Source organism: Pholcus phalangioides, unplaced genomic scaffold (genome assembly GCF_987345545.1).
Source record: "Pholcus phalangioides strain wild (caught in Gottingen) unplaced genomic scaffold, Ppha-v1.0 ptg000015l_1, whole genome shotgun sequence".
NCBI classification, from domain to species: Eukaryota; Metazoa; Arthropoda; class Arachnida; order Araneae; family Pholcidae; genus Pholcus; species Pholcus phalangioides.
The window spans coordinates 108,553,217-108,579,471 of NW_028301608.1; the positions used below are offsets into that span (position 1 = coordinate 108,553,217).

The 26,255-nt window shown below is 39.3% G+C and overlaps 1 protein-coding gene across 3 annotated transcripts in view; it reads right to left on the reverse strand.

The window, feature by feature from the left end:
* The window catches only part of LOC149077327 (uncharacterized), a 118,291-nt gene that overhangs the window by 59,631 nt on the left and 32,405 nt on the right, over positions 1–26,255 (reverse strand). For all 3 annotated transcript variants that reach the window (XM_089245101.1, XM_089245103.1, XM_089245100.1), the window contains exons 2-4: positions 14,699–14,750; positions 5,237–5,589; positions 4,862–5,146 (exon numbers count right to left, since the gene is read on the reverse strand). In XM_089245101.1, coding sequence (XP_089101227.1) covers positions 4,862–5,146; positions 5,237–5,589; positions 14,699–14,750 — 690 coding nt within the window. The remainder of the gene's footprint in view (positions 1–4,861; positions 5,147–5,236; positions 5,590–14,698; positions 14,751–26,255) is intronic.

Genomic DNA, 26,255 nt, shown 5'->3' on the forward strand with positions numbered 1-26,255 from the left:
GCACGTTCGAGTTCAACAGCTCGAAACTTGATTACTCGAAAAAATAGATTGGATTCGAGCTATGGAATTCTGACACATTGGTCTGGATTCGATTTGGTTGAGATCGGGACTCTCAACAATAGTTTTACACGAAAATCATTAGCACTGAATAGTCATCTTGGTACAGAAATTAAGCTGTAATAAATGTGGTGGTAATAAAATGGTGATAAATAAGAAAATCGACAATTCACTGCCAAGGTGTGCAAATTACGTCATTGTCTAAAATATAAAATATTTATGTATCTTTCTCCCCCAATAATGGGAGTACAAACAGCCGGTGGGTTGGAGACCATACCAGCAGACCAAAACTATCTGCCCGTCGATACGAGGTGTTAGGTAGTGTAGATGGATACTATTCATGCTTCCAGCTACGCCAAACCTTTGAGAAATGACAGTATTACGGATACAAGGGCGCCATCAAAGGATATAGGGGGAAATAAAGCAGCCTAAGCAATGCTAAACAAAGGAAATTAACCCTTGACATTGAATTGAACGCCAAAGACTGGACGAATATTACAATGCAGCATCATTGCGTGCGTACAGTAAACGCCACCTTAACGCCAAATAATCATCCGACGTTTAAAGGCGATGAAAGTAAAAACCAAACAATTCCTGAAACGAACCAAAAATATATCAGCGTTAATATTAGTTTTCCTTCTATGTTTTAAACGGAAAATGAAAGAAAACAGGACGTATCTGTTTCATAGACGTCGGCAGATGGCGCCAAGATGATAGATCATGAGGCTTATTAAAAGTAAATGCATCAACGAGGATGGCTTCTGTTAGACACAATCACGTAGGAGTTGAACGTCCTCTTGACGCTTCCTTCACATATTTTGTGCTGCCGCTCAACCCTTCCGAATTGTGGAATTCGTATTGCAATATTTACACAAGCTTGCGACATGGTCACCACGTTCTGGAGGACCAGATATCGATTATGAAATACAAGCTGACGATCCTGGTGGAAACTACAACACATTTGAGAAGTAAATACGATAGGTATTCGGGAAGCATTTACTTCAAACGTATTGAAAATTATGCAAATGCGTCGGGACAGACTACATAAAGCTTTATTTTAGCCGCCAAACGTATGCTGGAAGTCGCGTATTCATCTGATTTCTAATCTCAAGTATAGAATTTTACCGGACTAGTTTCGAACTTTACGAGATACTTTTATTTTCAGCTGAAATTGCCAACAGCAGCCAGTCTAATTTGGTTTGAATCTCTCAACACCATCGTTGGAATATAACCATGAATATCCCCTAAAGCAGGACCTCCAATGATCTACGAACTTTTTGTGCCAAACAGAAGAGTGCCAGGGACACCCTTCACAAAATAATGCCTGCCAGTGGTTTGTATGGATATATTAAAATTAGAGGGTATCTCAAATTCGTGTAAATAGTTCAAGATTAATACTAAACAACTAAGGGGGTTTGCGGAAAAATTCTCATGAACGAGGATTTTTTTTATTAGAAAAAATTGGTTTAAAATTTTGTTGATAGAGGATGCTGTATGCCAGTCCGGCGGGAATGATTAGGTCTGAACCTTTCGTCAATCTCTTCTATGTCTGAAACGTTCGTTCGGCTGGTGATTATTGCTAAAGTTCTACTTCAGCCTTGAGTGTTTTACACGGGTGTAGGTCGATTGCGCCGAAGATAAACCGTTTATAGGTCGATTGGGTTTTTTTGAAATCGGGGTGAGCGCTATGTCCAGACTCGGCACAATCGACCTGTTGGGGGAATACAAACACTCCCATTTTCGGCGCAATCGACCGAGCCCCTTTTATACACCAATGGTCAACGTCACAATGGAAACTTAAAGGGAGTGCCAGTAACAAGAAAATTCAGGAATGAGACCGAGTTTCAAAAAAAGTTGCATATACAATCGGGTACACTCATAACATAACCGGTGGATAAAAAATACGGTTGTGAAATTTGGCCCATTCACGTCTATACATTTTCATCTCTGTTATAACATACCCTGCTTAAAAAAACTCTGGATATTAACAACCAGAAAAGAAACCAACAGATAGCACTGATTATAATTGACAAACTTTAGCGCCATCTGTCGATCATAAATGTAACTATTTCGGCAATTTAATTTTCGACATTTAATAAAATTCTGTCTTGCTGTGCAGAACTGTATCGTCTATGCTTTGTCGTCTATGGAATTTTTACTTGTTTTTATAACTTTGTGATTTTTTTATTGGTGGTCTCAATTCAAGTTGAAATTGGTGGAGTACTGGTGGCTAGTTTAAGTGTATTATTGATTGGGGAATTCATGAACATCAGTGGGATTATTTTTTCTGTATTTTTTAATTGTACAATACTATCAACTTCAAAGGGAAAAACCATTAGCATAAACTCAAAAAAATCTCATTAACATTTCAAAAAATACCTGCATGTTGTTGTATATTATCTCGTTTTCTAAATAAATTTCCAAAATTTCCAGGTACCAATCAAAAACTATATATATTCATGCTACATTATATTTCAATTATGTGAGGCATAAAGTTATTTTTTCCACGACAATCTCAATAATGTATATGTCATTGTTACGTAATTTAATTTCAACACCTCCCTTATAACATACACGTCGGTTATTACATACACTTCTCGAAACACCTAGGGGCTATGTGTAACCGAACTCTACTGTATTTACATCTAACACAAAGGGAAAAAGAAGTGATGCTTGTGGTTTCCCTTTCAAGCACACTCACAAGTACTGAGAAAAATTACTTTTCCACTTGAAAAAGTATAAATTACCTAGACTTCGCGAAAAATTAGTTAAAAAAAAAAACAAAACCCAATTTCAGCATTTATTCGTCAAAGTTGGCAAATTTCGCATTTATCTCGTAAATTTCGCATTTACGTATCCCTAATGATTTGCAAATTTCAAGTGATTTGCTTTTGTGCAGTTTCTTCTACCGACAAAAATTTGAACTAATTTATTCCATTTAAAAAATCCCCCTCATAAGAGAATAGCTTTCTCGCAAAACCTTATTGAAATAGATCTCTTCAATTTTTAAGAATTTTAAAATTTTCTACGAATTTTGGGGGTGGGGGAATTCCCTGTACTTTCAGTGCAGGTAGAACCGAAACTAACGTATAAATATTTAAAAACTAAAAAATTACAAAATGTGCACTATTCTGGTGGTTTCATTTCAAAGCTCACAGGTTCCTTAAATCAGGGATCCTTAAAGGTTGCTCAAGATCCACGGCTCCGAAAAGTATGCGTACAAGACGTAAGTAATTTGAAGGCCCTGTTCGTATACTTGCCGAACTTTTATAAAATAGGCAAAATGCATTTTGTCCAATATCGCAGGTCCCAATGTATTTCAAATGAAAAATTTATTCTAAATAGCGTTATGCGACACAAAAAAAGGTTGAGATGTTAAATCACAGTTGGGCTTTGCTCCCAAATTTAAGACTAGTTTTACACGATTTTTTCATTGTGGTGCATTTTGTAAATTTAACCTATTTTGAGCACCAAATGAGAATGATTGGCCGGAAGTCCCATTGCTATTGAATATGGTCCCAAAGTTATCACTTAAAGTTGGAAACTGGCAACCTCACCAGAAAACTACAGAATATTAATCTGAGAATCGGGATAAGATCTTTGAGAATGTCGGCAACTGGTTTCGAAACGACGAAAAAGTTTACTAGGGGATGATGACCAACACTTATAACAGGAAGCCTCCGCGTGAAGCTCGTTCTAAAGCAGATGGAAGAAATTCCCGCTCCCTGGTTTTTTTATTGTAACCCTATGAACGGAAGTTCCCCTTAGTGATTTTTACTCCACAATATAATGTATCTTTCTGTACTATATATACATATCTGAAAAATATGCCGGAGTTAAAAAGGCACCATGTCAATTTTTGTCAATATTGCAATAACGCTATTAATTTGCTGTAATTTTGTTACATTAGGAAGAGGTATAGGACACCAAATCCTATCTATAAAGAAAGCGAGCCATATAGGAAGGTGTAGAAAAGAAATTTGTAGTTTAAACGTGACCACGTCTTTTAAACTTCAAGTATCCTATCCTTGCATGGGGACGCATTGCCCACCCACCCACCCCCCAAGCGTCAAAGGTGAAATCGACCGATCTAATGTATATGTGTATATATGAATTGACATCACCGTACCCCCCCCCCCAGACTTTCAAGTCCATCTCCGCCTATGCAGCTGCCCCGGACGGAAAGAGGCATTAAATTCGGAGGCGTCATCGAATCAGTATTTGCAATAGTTTATGGTGTTCTTGCCCAACTTTTCTCAGATTCTGGAATTGGAGCATTTCACCGGATATTGCACTTCACTTAGAAATGTGAAATTTTTTCTTGGCCTCAGGAGAAACAGGACAACTTTCTAATTGGATTTTTGAGCACAGGTTGCCCGTATAAAAGTTCATATTTTAATAACTATACAACCCCCTTGCAATATGAATGACTTGGAGTTCTGTCTACACGTTGTTTGGATACTTTTCCTTAATTGGACGTATGCCTCTAGAACCAACGGTTCGCCAGTAAAATGCGACCCAGGGACGTTCCTTGCTATCCTGTATACACAACAAAAAACTCATGGGCAGGAGGAGAAAGAGGGTGAGGGCGAAAGAAATCTACTGTAGTTCCCACCCCCCCCTTCTATTTCTAAGATGCGAACAAGGGAACAAGTTTTTAAATTACCATCAGTTCTTCAAAGACAGTGCAAATTTGTTGCCAAAAGCCCGTACGTAAAGGGATGTTATAGACGGAAGAGATCTGGAAGGAGCCAGAACGCGCCAAACTGGCGTCATACATGTCATAGGATTTTATAATACTTACCTTTTCTCCATACTGGAACGTATACTCTCCTTGGCGAGTGGAACGTGAACGAAGTTGATTTGACACCAAGCGGCGATAGAGATTTCTTTGGCGATTTATTAGTCTTCCTGCCATTGTAGAAGTAACCCTTTACGGAGTTGCCGATCCGCTTCTTGCCTTTGCGGTTCTTCTTAGGATTCCCGGACTTCTTCCGAATCCTTTGATCAGATTGGTCGCTCACGTTCACGGTAACACTCTGTGGCGGTTGTGCAGAATTGTCAGACAGCCTGTTCCCATTGGCCGGAGCTGAACAGGACGAGGGAAAGCACAATTAATTGTAACTAGACTTTAAAAAAATCCGAGAGATTTGTCCAAAAATATCGCTTTTTAACTTACTTCGAGGCTGGTTCTTCATCCCGACAGGAAAGTCGTCATACTGCATCAGGTTGGACGAAGCACTGATGAAGTTGTCGGTGGGAACTGGTTTGGGACCTTTCGGAGATATACGTAGGTGCCTCATTGAAGGCGACAAGAGCGTCAGCTGTTCGGCAGATGGTGGCTGAACGTGAACTTTCACTGAATGAAGAACCCGTGTATCTGAAGGATACGGATCGTACACTTTAACGGTTATCTCGGGGAAAACGCCCCGGATATTGTTAGTCCTTTGTGTCTTTGGAATGTGAACATTTTCTCTTCGGGTGGAAGAGTTGATGGGCAACTCAGCGGCGTTACCCGAGTGAAGTGAAACCCTGAGAAAATTAAGTTAAAAAAATTAGCACAATTGGATCGGTACCTCGATATAAAGCCAAACTGCTTATTAACGACTTCAAGATTCCTTGAAAATTTATCGTTATAACCGAGGTTAATGGCTTAGAGACATTTGTTATATAAAAAACAATCAATTTCACAACATATTTCGAAATTTGGGTAACCATATTTTAGCAAGAAAAATACAAATTGAAATCATGTGACATCGTCAATTCACAAAAATTGTTGCCAATTGTCAGCAAACCACCAATCATTGCATATATAAATAACTTTTGGCACTAAATAAAGTGATCCAGTAAGTCAGCAGCTAATTAAAACATTTATGCATTCAAATTTGAACGAAAAAAATTGCACATGATAAATGCGAGACCAATGCAGTAAAACCCGTCAGCTTGGACACCTCTACATTGGATGGTTTTGAGTATAACCAACCAGAATCCTACAATACAGAATGTCCACATTACTGTACCTCTACATCAGAGATCAACCTTTTTCTAGTCGCGAGCACTGCCTGTATCCATCAAGAGAAAAGCACCCTTTCGGGAAGTTCGACATACGAATGAATGAATACAAATACAAGGCCACAACAAGCAAAATGCCCAACGAGGTGGCTGAGAAAAATTGAAATCAATGATTTCATTTCATGAATGAAATCGGGATCGATTTCAAATCCTTAAATGCAATTTGTAAAGGGTACAAAAATTTAATTTCAACTTTTATATGAGCGCGAACGCACTGAAAATTAGAGGTTTCACAACCGCAGGAAACCCACTGGCGCTTACAGTTCACTCAGCACTTGTCAAGTAACATCTGACGAAACAAAATATTAACCAGTATTCAGAGTTGCCTCCACCAGACGCGGGGCCCAGGTGAGTCAACAATTTCAGGGCACCAAAAATGTTCAAGAACCCCCAACCCCTCCTCGATTTCCTATTTTGTTCGGCGGGATCGGTTTCCATTATTTCAGAAAATACGGGAAGTGATGAGAAATATCCGTAACAAATTTTAAACAATTTTATCTAAATTAACACTGAAATCGATGAAATTCAGCAGTAAAAAGGTAATTTTAAACAAATGAGGGGGAAACGATTCCCGAAACTAATGAAATTTTTAGAGTTGCATTAAAAATAGCTGAAAAAAAATTCAGCAGCAATGAAAATTCAGAAGTAATGAAACTAATTACAGAACTGATGAAAATTAAGAATGATTCGAGAATTTCTAGCTCGAAATTCAAGACCTAGGAAAAGACGTTTCCTCTAGTGATGGCTTTTTGGCAATGTGCATATTCTTAAGGAGAAGCGAACATACGATCACCAGTTTCAACTACAGCTACTCCTCGAGTTACGAACCCGGAGAGTCGAAGCTATTAGTGAATTATAGATTCACCTTGGCACGATACAATCAACTAAAACTTTTTCTGTTCCCGTATTAGAAAATTCATGCGAGTAAGGCTGGGATTACACTATAAAAAAGGTGGATAAAATCCCTTTTATAAAACTTGCAAAATCCAACAAATAAAGCTCAGATTACATTCGAGCAAACAGAACCGGTAATCTTATTGGTTGAATTTTTCAAATTTTATAAAAGAAATTTTAGAAAACTTACAGTATAATCTCGGCCTAAGGCCAGTATTACACTATAAAAGTTTGATAAAAGTAATTTTATAAAACTTGAAAAATGCCACCAATAAGATTACCGGTTCTGTTTGCTCGAATCTAACCTATGAGCTTTATTGGTTGAATTTTTTTGAGTTTTATAAAAAGGGATTTTATCAAACTTGTATGGTGTAATACCGGCCTAAAAATGATTTCGATAAACTAATGGTTAAACCGAAGTTACCCAAACTTTTTCCATCGCCTCCCCCTTCTCATAAGTTTTACTCATTGCCCCACCCCAACTGAAGTGAACCCATAGGATCATGTATTATAGCTTCTATTGCCTTCCTGGGCAATTCCATCGTCCCCTCGGAGGTGGATCTGGTTGGCCAAACACTGGGTTATACTATATTGGACGATGCTTGGAACGGATCACGTCCGTAAGTCGGATAATGGCTGTAATTCGAATAAGCATGGTTTTCAAATTTTCAATGCTTGCGGCTGCTAGAGTTCTTTAAAAGTCATTTTCTATCCTATGAGTAACGACATGCAGTTGATCCAATTGTAGCGCATCCCGATTTAGCGCCAGAAATTTTCCATAAACGAATCTTTTACAGGGCTTTTCAGAAAAGATGGGAAAACTTTAAGGTGTGATAGTGCGCACCAATACAAACAATTGCCATCAAAAGAATGGATGATGTAACATGAAACGCAAACGCGCTAGCGTGTTTCGAAACGGCCGCTCCACAAACGTTAAAACGTCATTCCTGGTGAAATTTATCGGGAGAAAAAGAACGCCATGCATGCAAATGTAACCTGGGGAAGACTAAACCGTATGCAAATTTGCGTCACAGGGAATAAAATTCGCGGACGCCAGCCCTGTGAAGTTATCCCATCTTTTCTGAATCACGCTGCATACATAAGGTAACAATAGGGTAAACAATGGTTCGCTTTAACGCCGAATTCGTTATAGCGATAGAATTCTGTGAAATGTAATGGTGCCATGTCGGAGCTACTTTATTAACCCTTTGGGTGGTTTTAAAAATTTTCCTGATCTGCACTGTTACTTCTACAGTGAAAATCACAACCTTCTACAAAATGTCATACTTTTCAAGAATATTCCACCCCTCCTCCCCCGATTTTTTGCAGATCATTGTGCCCCCTCCCCCCCAACGTGAGAATAGAAAGGGAGAAATACCGGCTTTTCTATTAAAGTCGGCCCCGCTTAAACGAATAAAATTCTCCTGCCCTAAAATGATAAATTATGATAATTTCAACGAGTTTCCTCCACCTAATCGAATATTACGCTTTATACGTCGATACACAACAATCGCTCTAAACACATTATTGAATGAAACATTTGAAATAAAAACAATGTTACCTTAATATACAATGATACATTTGAGAGTAGGGTACTAGCGTCCAAGTATTCAAGTTGTCTTCAATACGTACTTTTAATTATTTTTTGTTGAGGCAATAGAGGGCGCTAACTTTCTAACGAAAAGTAAAAATCTTTGGTATTGTGATCAATTAAATATGATTTTCATTACTGATATTAGATTTATTCGAAAAAAACGTTTATACTCATATTGGTCATTTAGTTTTCAATACACAAACTATATTAACGTTGTAAAATGACAATTAAATTGTTTCCCGTATAATCGGATATTGTAAGAATCGTTGATATCCGATTGATCACAATTCCTTATACGTGCATTATCCTTGAGAGGAAAGGAAAACGCCATCTCTCCCCCTTGTTATCAAACTTTGAACAAAAGCCGACTCCGCCCACTGGCAGTTGATGTGACAGGTTTGGGGGGGAGGTAAATGGAAAGCATGTTAGGTGGTTAGGTGTGAGCTCGGCATTGGGGTTTCAAGGACGTAAGATATCTAGTGATTGCCGAAATAAAAGACGCGATATCTGTTCAATAAAGCTGTAATGTTAATATTGTGGTGAATCACCACAGAAGACGCACCACCACGCCAATTTCGACAGAAAGCTGCTTTGGCAATCCTGGAGGGAAAGGGAGAATATTTCCCCCCTTTGCGTAGGTGGCCGTCAGAGCGAGGTGAATAACCCCACTAGAAACACGTAGCGATATCCTTTACGAATATGTTGTCAATTACCCCAACACCGATTTCATTACAGTGAATAAAAGTGATTGGTTACCAATGAAACGATGTGTATTCGATTGAGAATAATATCGATCATTATCAAGGTGCTCTATATCACCTCAATATCGTCGGCTGCACCAGACGCCCCTGACGACATCCTTGGAAGCCACGACACATTGAGAACACGAAGAGATAGTTGTGCGTACTGTACGTTCTTTTAACCGAACGATGGCGTCATCTTGGGTTCTAAAAGTTGCAGAATGAAGCGGTTCTCACCAAAAATTATGGTTTGCGATTTTCTACCCGACTATGTGCAATTCGTCTTGATGAGGGGTCATCTACATATATATTATTGTTCAAACTTTTCAATGTAACCCCTTAATTTTTTTCCATCTTATCTGATTTATCGCATTGCATTTACCCTAAAAATAAAATTTCATCGCCGTAAGTATAAAACAGATACGAGTGAAAATGTGTTTGAGGACGCTCTTAACATTGAGAAACTTAATTTGAAGGTTTGATTGCAGGGGGGAAAAGACAAACAAGTTTCGAACGATAAATACTCCATACGCTAAGCTAGTGTTTGGATCACGTGCTTTTAAAAAATATAGTTTTTACTTTATGAAAGTGAAAAACAAACGTTTCTCATTGCTCTTCATTTTAGTGACTTTATATCTGTGGTTGAACGAATATTTGTACCATAATTATTTCAAACGATGCGTGTCAAAAAGCAATTGTTTGTGATAACAACTTCATGAATTTAGAAAACAAATAAGAATTTTCCGTTGGACATTGCACTAGTTTATATTATAACTTTCATTTTGCAATTTCAAATTTTTAATAATGCTAAAAAAAATACGGATGAAACGAAATGCCGTGGTTTTATCAGGAGGCGACTCCACTAATAGCCACTACCCTTAACTTGGAGCAAAATTTCATTGTTTACTCGAATACTTAAAAAGAATATGTAAAACTGGATAGATGACTTATTTGTCGTATCGCCGTATACTTAAAATAATAGATGCCCATTTCAGTAAAGTTATGAGCTCCATATTTAAACATTTTCGCATAATTTGTCATGAGAAATTTTTCAAATGAGTTTCAAATTTATATCTACATAGTATATGGTCCCTAAAAGTCGTCATTTTCATATAATCGCTCAATATCTTGCGAAATAGAGGTCAGATTGGAATGAAAATTGATTCTGTTGTGTTTTCGACTATGCTGATTCGAATGAAGTGAAAATTAATGTATGCTTCTATTCATAAATTTTTAATGTCTTAATAATTCATAACTCATTCAAAAAACCCTAATTCAAAATGAGTGACAAAATTATGTTTGGCTCGTTAGAATCGATCATGTAACATAGCTGCCAAGTCTCCCGATTTTTTCGGGAATCTCCCGAATTTTAGCTTCATCGCTCGACATCCCGAAAAGTTCTTAAATCTCCCGAATTTTTACGAAAATCACAAAAATCCCTAGTTGTCCCTTAAAATTCCCTACTTCATTAAAAAAAATCCCCGCTTATGAAAACAATCCCTAAGGAATTTCTTGTGGGGCATCTTTTTTTCCCTTTCGAAATGACGTCACACGTCGTAAAGGGTCTAGGTCAATTCGTCGCGATCAACTTGTCGCACGACAATTCGTCGCAATCAATTTGTCGCAGCGTCAATTCGTCGTGCTACAAACTCGTCGCGGTACAAATTTGTCGCAGAGTCAGTTCGTCGCGGTACAAATTTGTCGCAGAGTCAGTTCGTCGCGGTGAAAATTTGTCGCAGACTCATTTCGTCGCGGTACAAATTTGTCGCAGAGTCAGTTCGTCGCGGTACAAATTTGTCGCAGAATCAGTTCGTCGCGGTACGAATTTGTCGCAGAATCAGTTCGTCGCGGTACAAATTTGTCGCAGAGTCAGTACGCCGATCAAATAAATTTTCAAAATTAAATTTTCACCGTATAAGCCGCACTCCCGCTTTCTGGCGGGATCTCCATTTCTCGCAGCGAGGGGCGTTGGGCGAACACACCAAGATGATAAATTACGATAAAATAAATTTTCAAAATTAAATTTTCACCGTATAAGCCGCACTCCCGCTTTCTGGCGGGATCTCCATTTCTCACAGCGAGTGGCGTTGGGCGAACACACCAAGATGATAAATTACGATAAAATAAATTTTCAAAATTAAATTTTCACCGTATAAGCCGCACTCCCGCTTTCTGGCGGGATCTCCATTTCTCGCAGCGAGGGGTGTTGCGGGAACACACCAAGATGATAAATTAGGATCAATGCCCATCCCAAAGCACAATTTGCCTAAGGGGTCATTCAAGTATTACGTCAGGATCGGGGAGGGAGTTTCGGATTTGTTGACTTTTGATGGCGGGGGGGGGGGGTTGAAGGTCGCTTACGTCATCAACCACCCCTTTTTGAAGATATGAAATATTCTAAGCTTCTGGTGAAATTTTGCTGACGGGGGAGGGGATGGGGGTCAGTGTTTTGCTGATTTTTGCTGACAAGGGGGAGGGGGTCAAAAATGGCTGAAAATCTGCTCACGTAATACTTGAATGGCCCTAATTCACTATTGAATATGTATCTGCCATGTAGGGAATACATCTTTGAGGAATTTTTTACCGACAATATATCTAAGGCTAGCATTACACTATGAAAGTGTTCTAAAAGTCCTTTTATAAAACTTAAAAAATTCAACCAATAAGATTATCGGTTGCATTTGCTCGAATGTAACCTATGAACTTTATTGGTTGGATTTTTTGAGTTTTTAACTTGAGCAACTTATCCGGTGCAAATTAAATTTTGAAAATGTATGTGATCGCAATTTATCATCTCGGTGTGCGCCCCAACTCCCCTCGCTACGAGTAATGCAAATCTCGAGAGAAAGCGACAAGTGTGGCTTATCCGGTGAAAATGAAATATTAATTAAATTAAATTATTAATTATTTCAGGTTCTTGTGGAGATACTGTAGTGGTTAATGTTGGTGGGAGTCTCGATTCCACATGGGACAGATACAAGTTTACACTTAAAGACAGCCTCCGCTGTACTGTAATTTGGGGAATATCATAAACACCGACATTTTTTTACAGAATTTTAAAATTTTATCATAGAAAAAATGATTTTTTTAACATTTACAATAATTAAATAATAAAACATTAATATCAATTGTAATTTTAATTTCGATGTAATTTCGATGATTTTTTTCGAAATGACAAAAAAAAAAATTTAGTAAACTGTGTGCATTTCTTGATGGAAAAAAACTTTTCTTCATGTTTATTTTTTCACGTATGAGACAAAAAAACCTACATACAGATCGCGTGACGAGTTGACTCTGCGATAAATTGACGTCCCGACGAATTGGTTACACGACAAATTGTCACTGCGACGAATTTGTACCGCGACGAATTGGCTCTGCGACGAATTTGTACCGCGACGAATTGGCTCTGCGACGAATTTGTACCGCGACGAATTTGTATCGCGACGAATTTGTACCGCGACGAATTTGTATCGCGACGAATTGGCTCTGCGACGAATTTGTACCGCGACGAATTGGCACTGCGACAAATTGATGCGCGACGAGTTGAGCGCGACAAGTTGATTGCGACAAATTGACCGGCTACGCGTCGTAAATGGGGAAATTCCCTTTTTAAGGAAGTTTTACAAACCCTCTGATGGTAACAAGAAAGTTGTAAGTTGTTTGTCTTATCGTGCAGGGAAATGGCTTAGCAGCCAATAGTCCTGGATAATAATTGAAGATTATAGTCACGCGCATGTGGTCAAAATTTCTTTTGTTATAACGTGCCATATAACAAAACACGAATACTGATAAGCAAAAACATATTTAATCAATTTTAAAGATACTTATTCCGATGAATTTCCTTTCATCAAACGTTCCAGAAGAGGGCCGACTTTTCCTTTTTGTACAAGTTGTGTTACGGACATAAACATCGGTCATGGAAAGACTGCCATCATCAGTCGTGAAGTGAAAAAAAAACATCAAGCAAGTGTCACAAAAAGTCAGTGTTCTTCAAAAATTGACGGTGTTTTCCTTCATCTTCCGATGATTTTGGGGTCATTCGCTCAGAATGTTTGTTCACAGCGTTTCTGATTGAACACTATTTATTTTTACATCATTGAAGTTTTGGCCTCCAATTTCACTTGTTTTTTTGCGTAGGAATTTTATTCCCAAGGGTTTAACTTCCATGTGTGTAAAATCCCTATTTTAATTTGACTTCAGTTTTTGAGTAGGTATTTTATTCCCTACGCTCGAACTTTTATATTTGGAAAATCCCTATTTTATTTGGAAAAATCCCTATTATATTTATTAGGGAGTGGTTTTAGCATAAAATACGGGTTTGCGCGAAAATCTCCCGAATTTTCATTTTCAAAAGTTGGCAGCTATGATGTAAAATAAAAATTAATGAGATACCTACATTATTTCAGCAATTACTGTTTCACATTACTGTTTAACATTACGACACTCATAATTTATATTTCACTGTTTGTTCAAAACTGATGAAATTCGGTATTTCTTGAGATTCTGAATCCAAATATGGAAAAAAGCAATCTGGTTACTATTGAACTTTCAAAAGTTGGATCTAGTTTCAACATCTAGATGACTCCTTAAGAAGAAATTAACTTAATTTTTGAAATATATGACATCCATATTTTTAGGGGCATCTTTTTCTCAGCCACCTCGTTGGGCATTTTGCCTGTTGTGGCCTTGTATTTGTATTTATTCATTCATTCGTATGTCGAACTTCCCGAAAGGGTGCTTTTCTCTTGATGGATACAGGCAGTGCTCGCGACTAGAAAAAGGTTGACCTCTGATGTAGAGGTACAGTAATGTGGACATTCTGTATTGTAGGATTCTGGTTGGTTGTATTTGTATTAATACACTTATGGAAGATCATAAACGAAGAAAAATGCTACCTTATACAATAAATATAACGCAAGATATCACCATCGTTCGGTTAAAAGTTGTGCGTACTGTACATGGCAAGGCAGCACGAGTAGGGTTTAAGTCGCGTAGTTATAAACAACAAATAGAATTAAATATCGGCATTTTTATTGAAATAAATCGAAACGAATTGCTTCAGCTACGTCTCAGCACTAACGTCAATTCCAAATTCCTACGAGATGGAACATGCAGGTTTGTGCACGTCATTATACAAAAAATATATATGATCCCTGACACTTTTCTCGTAACATTCAAGAGTAAAGTTAATGTAAACATCCCGAAATCTTTTTGAAAGCTCGGGTGTTATCGCCGAGAAGACATTAGGGGAAGGGGGTTTCAAGAGTCCTTCACTTTGAGCCAATATAAACAAGGGGAAAAGTCTATTTGGGTTACATCGGAGGAAAAGAATGTCTCTTACCATTTGTCTGAAGTCGATGAAGAATTGCTCGAGACCTCGGGTAGGAAGTATCCTGGAAATACAGAAAAATGAAATTCATTAACATTTAAAAAAAAATGTGTACTGGGCGATTCCATAATTCCCCTGCAGCATTTTACTGGTGAACCGTTGATCCTACAGATTGGTATATTTCCAATTAGAGAAAGTATCCATATAACGTAGACTTCAGATACGGCATTCATGTCGCAAGGGGGTCGTATAGTTATTATACAATTATAGTCATTTATATGATATACGGACGACCCGTCTTAAAAACTTAGTTGTTGCCCTGTCTCTTAGAGTCAACTAAAGTGCAATATTCCCCAGAGATATTTGAATTCGAAATAAGAAAAGTTGAAAAGAACAGCAAAACTAACAAAGCTGCTTTCCTTTATTTATGCTGTTCTTTAGCAACTTTGTTTTTTGAATTCAAATATCTCGGCGAATTGACGTCTCTAATATATTACGACGTCTATCGCACTTAGGAATGTGGATTTTTTTCCTGCTGCTTGTCCTCGGAAGAGACAAAGCCAATTAAAAGTGTTACCCTGAGACAAGGTGTCCATATAAAAAAAAAAATTTTGTTTTAATAGCTATACAACCCCTTGCAGCATGAATGCCTACAACGCAATACCAACATAACGAAAATTCAGGAATTTGTCATCTTTACTTCAAAACGTGGAACACAGATGGCAGAACTAGCAAACAAACGAAACAAGCTAAAGTCGAACATACATATATATGCTAGGGCCATGCACATTCATACACACAACATACCGATTTGTTAGAAATTCCGCAGAAGAATGTGTACAAGGGGCATGTTCAGGTACGGCATTCATGCTACTACTAAACAGAAGTCTCTCCGCGTTACTTGGATAATTTTTCTAATTGGAAGTATGCCTCCGGGAATCAACGATTCGCTGCCAGTAAAATGCAGCTGAGGGAGAACTAAGTAAATCCCCCCCCCCCGTATATTCCGAATTTAATTTATTACGTTATCTGCAATTAGGCTACACAATGTCTATTGGTGACCGGAGAAACTGCTGCATTTTTTTTTGCATTTTAGTACTTGTATACTTCAGCCTTTTTTAACCTTTCGCATTTCGATAACTGAAAGTTTATTTGGCTACTTTTCTCTACGTGAATTTTTAGCGAATCTGCAGCAGATGGATAGCATTTTACTGTAAATATTGCGTGAGAAAACACTTGCAATTTTATTGCAACGTTTACTAAATATTGGGTGATAAGTTGGTTTGCGGAGGCGTTAGAAAGGATGGATTACGAACTATAGACATTGATGCTCCACAAAACAGTTCGCTATGTATAGGGTGGTCATATACCAACTTTGCCGATATATAAGCCCTTAGCGGCCGCAAAAATCAATGAATACCAATGAAATTTGAAATATAGGGTGTTTCAGAGTGAGTATGCACTCGAGAACAACGGAAACATACCTTTCGTGGTTGTGGTTACAGCAACAAAATTTCGCGAAATTCAAATAGCAACACTCACTTTTATGCATTGAAAGTGATCGAGTGTTTAAAAAAAACCGTAAATGACATTATAACGGTACCTGTAGCACCATAAACGACGGCACTATACGCAGAAACATTTGGTTGTATAAGAAGTTTCCCACCAAATGGTTAGCGCATCAATCCTTCGTCGAGAGCTTTGTCTGCGTCGTTGTTTGTGGTGCTACAGATACCGTTAAAACGCCATTCTTGGTATGTGCGTGTTTTCCACTTTATCAATAAGCAATACATTAAAAAGGCGTGTCATTTTAATTTTTCAAAATTGTTGCCTTAACCGTAACCGCGAGAATAAGGTTTTTGTTGCTCTTCTGGAGCGCATATACTTCGAAACACGTACACCACGAATTTCTATTGCGTTAGTGGATTTTCGCGGCCACTAAGCGTTCGTATAGTGGTACATCGGCCAAGTTATTTTACGACCACCCTCTGTATGAGCTATATATGAATCTACGATAACTTGTGTAGCAGCAGAGAGATGTAAGCAAGGAGAGCGGTTTACGGAAACTTTACCCCCAGAACACGTTTCGGCCCCGACAGCATGAGCTACCGTGTGATTGATCAAATGAAAGGCATTTCACCAGGAACGTTATTTCAACTTTTCCCGGGGGGGGCAAAGAACGTACTCAGTGTGTATATATACACACCATTTTTAGTGTATTTTCATAAGCCAGGGGAAGCAACGGCCCCCGGCCCCAAATGACGGCCCTGCATTTCACCCACTCCGGAGACAAACTAGCATGGGCTGTTAAAAACTTTATTGAAGGTGCATTAGTGCGATATATATAAATACTGTACATATCGTCATTCACTAACTCTCTCATACAATCAACTGCACACTCATTTGGTCACTCAGTCACTCAAATGGTCAGGGCGGACGAAACGTCCATGTGGCAGGTTTTTGTTACAAATTTTTTACTTCCTGAAAAAATACGGATCCAGGAAAATGACAATAGAAAGAACTTTCAAAAACGTAGAATGACGCTTATTACTTCAAAAATGAGGGCATCTGGTAACCTTAGTTGAAGGATCAAACCGCGGTACCATTAAATACACGCAATTTCCAACATGTTAGACCATAGCCCATGAAATTCACTTCCTGAAGTTTCGCCCAAATTCGTGGTAGGAATCCTACCCAACCGTAGAAGGCTGCTGTTAAGGTTAGGTACATTTAGGAATGCGACAAGTCCAGTTCAATGCAGTAAACAAAGGTCAAAAGGCTGACAAGAAACAAGTTAAACACCAGTAAAGATTGATAAAAGGAGTTAATTACGATCATAAAAAGCGAATCGAAGTGGTGAAGAAATGAATCCGGTTCGTGTTTACGGACATCAAAGAAAGTGATGAATATTACGTCAGTCTCCGTGGGAAGTTCCGAAGATGGAAACGCTATATTCCCAGCACTTTAATTAGCTGATTAGACGTATAGTAATGCGTATAACTTATTACGTATGTACACACTCTCACGAGGTAACACGCAAAAACTGCCATGAATTTCAAATTGTGGTTTCCTTAATCTAGTATCCGCGTGACTGGAATCGAAAATCGTTGTTGGTCGCTACGACTGAAATCTCTATTGGCGCTCTCTCCAAAGGATTTAATGATCATATTAAGCGGAGCTCCTTGAATGTCGATCGTTACAAGAACATCAACTCCTTAAATATATGATACATGTATATGTTCGTATAATACAGTCATGACCAGTTTTTTCCAGGCTCAAGTGGTCATGTGTTGACATAACTATTGCACTATTTAACCCCCTTTACGATCAGATCACGGACGAAATATTTCGTCCAAATGCCAGAGAAGAATAAATTCGATCCAAGTCCGTTTTTTTCTTTCCTCACCATCGCGAAGGTTTAGCGCAGGGATCTTCAACACGGTGCTCCCAGAATGCTCGATGCTCATGTCCGATTTCGTGCTAGCGAGCACTTGATCAACGTTAAGCACCTTGTCGAATTGCATTCACGTATTGAAGTCACCCCGATATCGTGCATTCGTATTTAAAAATTTCCGTAAGGGTGCTCGCGACCAGAAAAAAAAAGTTGGAGGTTTAACGTAACCCCATGTGAAGTTTTTTCTCTCGTTCTTTATTCTATACTCATGTTAATGATTTTTTTCCAGCATATAATATACCTTTCTCATTTTTGTCATGTAAGAGCGAAAGAGAACACGTAGGGTGAGGGAAAAAAATCTGTTCTCTCTCTCGTCTCTAATTATAGAAGACGGAAAAAGTAGGATTTCCGTAAAGTGGGGGGGGGGGGGAATTAAATGGAGTCATCCACAAGAAAATTCAATACTTTAAGCCAGTTTTTCCCAAAGTAGGCGATGGAATGGTCAAAGGGGGCGGTAGAACCTACTGATTTAACATAGGATCCTATGGGTTTACGTGAGTTGGGGGGTGATGAGAGGAAAAAATTTCTGATGAAGGGGGTGATGGAACAAAGTTTGGGAGCGGCAAAGTTTGGGATGGAACAAACTTTAAGCGGTTTTTGACGCTTTCAGCGGGACAAGGCCGAGATATCTCGTCAAACTTTATCTGCTTTATTTCGGTGTCACCCCGAAATATCTCTGGGTTTTTAACACGCTTTTATTTAGAATTTAGCAGTTATAATGCGGATCAGGAAAATTTTAAAAGCCGCTTTAAGGGTTAACATTTCACTGACCCCCATTATATGCGGGTGGACCGCAGTGGAATTCACTAAAATCTGTAAAAAAAACTATACCACCTTTTAATAATATTTTACATTTTTGTGCAGGTGATGGGAGCGCGCTAACTTCAAGAACAAAAAAAAAAAACAACGGAGGAAGAGATACTTTAGCTTTCTCTATTGTTTCACGCATATTCCTATACTACCCCGACGGGAAGGGGGGGGGGGGAAACAGTCTTCTCGTGTTATCAAACTTGCAAAAGTTGACTCCGCCGTCTGACATATGATCTGGCAGGTTGGAGACGGAAAACGTGTTTGCGAACAAAGCCTTCTACTCGTCATTGCCGAAATGTTTTAAGGAGACGAGATATTTCGGTCATTTATCTTAGCGAAAAGGTCGAGAAGCGATCAAAGTGTGCTACGTACTATGTTGTCACTGCTGCCGAGAGTTAAATACGGGGGATGTTCATCAAAAGTTTAAAATTTCGAAAAATTAGAAACATGTGAAACATTGTGGATTGCACAAAAAAAAAGGGGTAAAGGAAGATGGTCCCCACCTGTACAAAAAGTCCCAAAAATCACAGGTAGATGGAGTTGACGTGCAATATACAAAGCCCATTTATTCAAATCAAGCATTCAATAATGAGATCTATATTACAGACACTAAGTGTTCAGCATAACCTCCACCTCACGATATACGTCTATTCAATCGACGGCCTCATATTTACATAAAACTGATTCAAACATTTCATATCAACGCCATCTATTGGCGGTTTTTATATATTTTAATTAAAAACTGATCGAACAGCAATATTATAGAGGGAGATATATATGCATTTTTAAAAATCTATTTTTAGAAGTCACCCCATAGACCGTGCCGAATATTTCGGGCAGTTTCATATAATCCAGGCCGTTTATTTTTCCTTTCAATAAATCTTCGGAATGCAGACTTTTCTCAATTTTTGTCTCTCATTAAAGGCCTGATTTACATAAATCTACATCATACATTGCCTGTTAGCGCCATCTACCGGCGCATGTAGAAACTTATCAAATGGGAAAGAATCTAATCCCATTCATTGAAAACTACACATTCTCATTTGTTCTTTAATTTTTAAAGAGAAGCGAACGAACGCATCCGACACGCGTAGGTTTCTACTACGGTCCATTGTCTCTCGTCATTCTCCCATAATTTCTGTAGCTTAGACACGAGTCTCAACGAGACAATTTCATAATTATAATTTGCATCGAGACAACTTCAGCGCACGAAGACCTTGAAAACACAAATGGATTCCGTTTCATCTGCCGAAGACCGACAACAACATAAAAACGCATTTTCTTATTTGTCACTCAGCATGGAGCCTGTCTTAATGGTGTCTTTCCCATGTCCGGACAGTGTCAAGCTGTGAAACAGCGGATGGATAATTATCATGGCGCAGTGGGTGGGATAATTATTACGACACGCGGAAACTATAGTTTCGAAGAGAAAAAAAACAAAAACACGTATAACGCGACTTGGGAACCCAGAGGAAATCGCGAGAAATTGGAATCGACTCGTTAACGTTTGTCATTCTTGAAGAATTCAATCATCAAGGAGCATGTTTTCTCATGTCATCACGTCTTCATAAACTAGCCTTCGTGAAGGACAATTTACTTTTGTAATAATGAAACGCCACTTGTTTGGACAACATCCAAAACTCAAATGGACATTTGTCTATGGAAATGTAAATAGCAGAAGGGAATAGTCTTTAGTGGCCAGTATCATGAGAAAAATACCTCTGGGCCAAGTCTATCTAGTTTGGTCGCATCTTGAACCAGTTGCTCGCAAGCACCCGGATGCTAAAGATGCTTGATTAACAGCTGAGGAGGGAATCTCCAACCTTCAGACAACAAGGGCCAAACAAACTTCTCACGAAGCCCGTGAGCCAACAAACATTTAATTTAGTGACATCTTAACCCCCTTCGCTTCCAAGCTATTGGCAAGGAATTCGAATGATCTCTATTTGACGAATCGGCGATAATCCTAACGTAACTGTTGGTAAGGAGAAAGAAAGAATAGGGAAAAAAACAAATGAAAGGAAAACAGTATAATAGATAAGTTGATAGGAGTACGTGCGAAGCAGATTTTTTTCCCACCCTACGTCTTCTTTCGCTCGTGACTTATCCTAATTAATTATTCATTAAAGTTACTAATTTATTTTTACTATTTAAAAATATAAATTTTTCAATTTTAATGTTTTTTCCTAGAGCGGCCGCGGAGCCCCTGGAGAGTGCACAAGGAGCCCCAAAGGCTCCGCGGAGCACTGGTTGAGAACCGCTGACTTAGGAGATACAGCGTAGTAAAACGGTGGAGGGGAGCATGCGTGTTTATGCGTAAGGAGGTAAATTCGAGGAATAAGTGGTCAAGAAAATCAGGACTGGAATGAGAGGGGAAATGGCGGCAAAACCATAAATGCGCCTCTGCACACCACCTCCACATTGACGATTCATAAGCCACGGCGGCAACCTATCCTCGAAACCGAACATTACACCGATGATCACGTAGAGACCTTGAAGATAAACACTGACCGAGTTGTTTTAATTGTTGTTTGTCGACGTACAACCCAAAGACGCGCGGGAGCAGAAAGAACCGACTATACGCAAGCTTCGCGTTACATACACACTAATTATTTATATAATCCATTCCACCCTGGAGCTGAATTTCTTACAAGGAAAAAAAAAACCCGAATCTGCAGTTCAGCCACGGACTCCATCAAGAGACGTTATAAACAGCTTAGCTTTTTTTTTTTCTTTCGAGAATATAACTAAATGCCGCCAACTCAATGGAGACACGAGCAGCATTAGAAATGATTCAAGTGATAAGATCCACTTTCAAGAGTCTTCATCCTTCGAAGGAGACACAAAATGGACTCCTCTCTTCGAACTTGACCTTTCAACTCATACCGTGAATTATTTTGCTTCCTGGTGTGACTTGAGAGAAAGCCATTTTCTTCTTTAAACTTCCGGCTTAACGGGTTAAGCAAGTGAAAAGCCCGCTAAGGAAAAAAAAATGTTTAGTGCTCGTTATTTTCATCGAGTGCTCAATAAAGTTCCTAGAAAGAATCATGGCACCTCGGCCGGAAACTCCGAGCACTCGCGCCAGAAAAAAAACGACCAAACCTGTTCGAGCCCATCTGTGTGGCTACCCATAATCAATTTCGTATTCATTAATCACGAACCAGATCACGAAGTCCGTGTAGTAATTTAATTACACTTCAAATTACGCTCGGGAACGAGCCTCTAGCGTGTAATGTATTTATAAAATGGAGGCGAACGATTAAGGGGGTGCAGCTCATTTCAATATCAAACACCGAAGGTTGGGCAATTTTTCAACATGGGGCCAACAGAATCGGCAATCTCTTTATATAACACACGCTGCCATCTTCCCGCTATGCATTACACCGTTTAAGTTGATTGCTACTTTTACTAGTGCCTATTGATAAAAATACACGCATCAAGTACATACTAATCATTTCCCATAGAATAGGTTGCAATCAGCCCTTGTTGCCGCCGAAACTATGGACACTGCTGGGGCACGTTCCCTTCGAATCATTTCGTCAGATATTCTCAACAATAGAGGCAGTGCCGTCTTAAGGCATGGGCCCACCCAGGCACGGCCCGAGAGAAAAAAAAGGGCCTCACAAAAATGGGATCTGGTTGAGATTTTCGAAAATTTGCGTGGTAGGGCCTCAGAAGAACCATTTGGCCCGGGAGCCCCATGATGCTCTTAAGACGGCCCTGGATAGAGGGCGATTCAGGAAAAAAACTCGGACAAAACTAGGGCTGGACAAATAGTAAAGAAATCCAGGTGACGGAAAATATTTTACTGGAAGAAAGAAGTCCAAAGTAATGCTTCTTTTGACTTTTCAGGAGGCATAGTGACCCTCTTTCATGTTCGCCGACATGCTGCTATAAATTCCAGAAAAAGCATTGTGCTTATCATTTTAGGCGCCAATATCAATTTGTTTCAGTCGCAACGGCGACTTGGCGCCTAGGATTAGTCCATCCGTGGACCAAACTTGTAGAACTAGGCTGACTATTTCCTCGGGAAATTGGGTTTCCAAATATGGGGAAATAAGTGATGACGCCAAAACTGAACAAAGTTGCCAAATATTGCTGAAATTACGAAAAAAAAAAAATCACAATGGCGGGAAATAAAGCGTTACTGCAAATTGCAGTGGATTAAAATGAATTCCACGGGGAAAAAGTTCGCCAAGGCAAATTTGGGAGATTAATATTCCTATATTTACAGTTGTAATCATATAATTACGAGTAAAAAAATAATTTCAATCATTGACTTCAATAAAGAATAAAAATTCAAGTTGGCTTCGTGTAAAAAAAACGGTAGAAGTCGGGACACCCAGAAAAACAAAATACCGGGACGTATGGTCACACCCTACGTAGAACGAATTTTCGTCAAAGCATGGTCATAACGTGAGCGACGGAGTTAGACGACAGCTAGACGGCGCTGTCATTGAACGCTTGAAACGCTTTTTCTGTGCAACGCATCGCTATTTCTATCGTGGATTGTAGAAAGGATGGCAGGTTCTACGAACAAGACTGACATGCATTGCATGTATGGCGCTACCGACAAGAACGCCCTGGAAGTTCAAACACTGCACCTGACGTATTTCCCGTCAACAGGCATAACACAGATCAGAAAACCTTAGTCTGACTGATCCGGTATCGGTGAATAACGGGCTTCATGAGGCATCTTTCCGCCTGGCACGCCCTGTATCCTGCCATCGGTTTTATCCCGTTACCGAGATCTCTTCCAGCTCAGTTTCGTCTCAGATTCTGAAGCAGACACCCTGTATCCTTGCCAGGGCCGTAGCTAGGCATTCCTGTGCAAGAATTTGAATTTAGGCCCATTTTGCCCCTTCCAAGTGCGCCCTGTGGTGGTGCACCTGACTAGTTACGGCCCTTATCCTTGCTTATCACTGAGAAGGAAAGACCATTTCGCATAGACACCGGTCCGATCTCAAAAAGGTTTCCAGGTCTGGCATGCGCTTTGTTGGAAAATACTCTCGGCGCAGTCAACATCCAGAGCATTCCGTCCACAGCACCATAGTTGGGTTTGAAAGCCAGGGCAAGCATTCCATCTATCTTTTTTGCAATCCCTCCATAGAAATGACGGTAAGTGGCAAAACCAGTACTTTATGCTTTCTATGACTGCTGTCTGGGGTCACCGCTTGCGTTACGACCATGCATTTGAAGACGAAAATCGCTTGTTTAGATACGAGCAAAACGGAGGAGTGATAGAACACGAGTTCTGAATTTCACTATATTGTGTGTTTGTGCGGCTAGTTTCCCTGGTTTCACTTAACTGACGGATCCAAAAACACAGCCTACCTCAAGGCGGACACTATACTGCATGTGACTAGCTGAACTCGTAAATGAGATGACCGGTGGAGCACGACAGACGGAACACGAAAATTCAGTCATCATCTGCCATCCATTTCAACTTCAAAATAAGACAGACCGCCAAAACACTAAACTCACGACATTCGATGGAGAATTTCGTCGCAAGATTTATCCACGAATATTCCACGCTCCGGAAGGAGGCAACGGGCGTGGGAGAAAGGTTCCAAGCTCGATGCGCCATCACTTGATAATTATTAGAAAGCTCGTCTAAAGTCAGGACAATTTCCATTTGGCAAGTAAAATTTCGTTTTGTCCTCGGCTAAGGACTGGATTCTTCTGAAGGGCTAAGGCTAAAAAGGTCGGTCGATAAAGCCAAGCATGCCAATTTAGGCACAAACGACTGCACTTAACCTGCGCGGCAGACATCAGACTCTGGACGGACTTTGAAAATGACTTTAATGAGGAGATAATGATTTATGGTGCGCTCTCAAACTTGTAGAGTGAAAAGCCAGATGGAAACCGGTTATCGGGATCCCTTGAAGCATTTAATATCTGCCTCTGGCGACTTTTTCACTTTCATTAGTCAATGAATAGCTTGAGACGTTACACGGTGTATTAAGTGCATAATCGTTCTCGGCGCTATTGGTAAGGAGTGGACAATGTAACGCCTCTCGTGGAAATTCCATATTATAACAAGGAAACAATATACGTGTATCCTCAAGGGGTCGACGATCGTCGAAGTTGATCGATGGCTCGCTCCAATGTGTGCAGAGTTGAAGATAGTGTTTCAAAGCAAGTGGGCGTACGAAAAATTATACGCGTATTATCTCGGGCAGGAATAATACATGACCGGCTGTCTCGAACTGGCACGCGAGCCTTGTTATTACGATTCCCGAGAAAAATCAAGGTTTGACGAGATGTTACGCGTTCTATTTTTATTATTATTGAAGGAACAGAATGAAAACAAGGGAGCGGTCGTGGCCTTCATTAAATAAAAGAAAGGCATGACCTCTCGGGGTGCCTAACGTTAAATACGAATTACCAGCTTTTCCGAACAATAGAAGAATTGCGAAATGGGATATTGAGATCGTGCTCGTCTTTGATAGGTAAAGAGTTATTGATTTTTACTTTCACTCCCGTTTGATGCAAAATAACATGCAGACATTACTAATGCTTGTTTTTTGTATTACAAAAACCAGCCTTGAATGAATGTAAACAGACAGAAAACAATTTATATGATAATCATTCATTTTGTTTGAAATAAATACAACATGGCGTTCATCACGATTTCGTAGATGGAAAAGCCTCTGGGAGATGATCGAGATTTTTTTTATCGGTAAGGAAAGTTTATTCTGAATACCCTGTATGGGTGCAGCTAAGCCTCGGGTCAGGGGCGTACAACTTCCGGCACGCGGGCAATACGTGGCACACACTCTGGTATTTTCAAAACGAGCACAACTCCGGTCTATCGCCATGGGCAATTTACTACCGAATCAAGTTGCGCTAGAAGTGAACGTATGTAGGGGAGAGCGGGATAATGCCGAACACTTAAGGGAAGTCGCTAATTACTCATTTGCAATAGTTCATGAAAAAATTTACTATGGGTGGATACCATGTCTCATTACCTACTAAAAAACCACGGAATCGTAGAATTGTTTTTGTAAGAGCTTACGCGCGCTGTTCGAAATTACCGAGCGGGGTCAGCAAAGTAAGTAATGTAGCTCCCGTTACGTAGTTTATTAAATTAATTTAATTACTTAAATGACAATCAACTCTAGAATCGATTGTTCCTGTGAAAATATACAACTAAGGTAAATAATATTATGTATAATAAATATACATAAAGCTAGTAATTATTTCAATTGATATGAACATTTTCATGTTCTAAAAATTTAAGTAACTATGTTCTTAAAAAATAGCATCAAACAGCAGAGTTGAAACTGGCTTAAAACCTAGCGC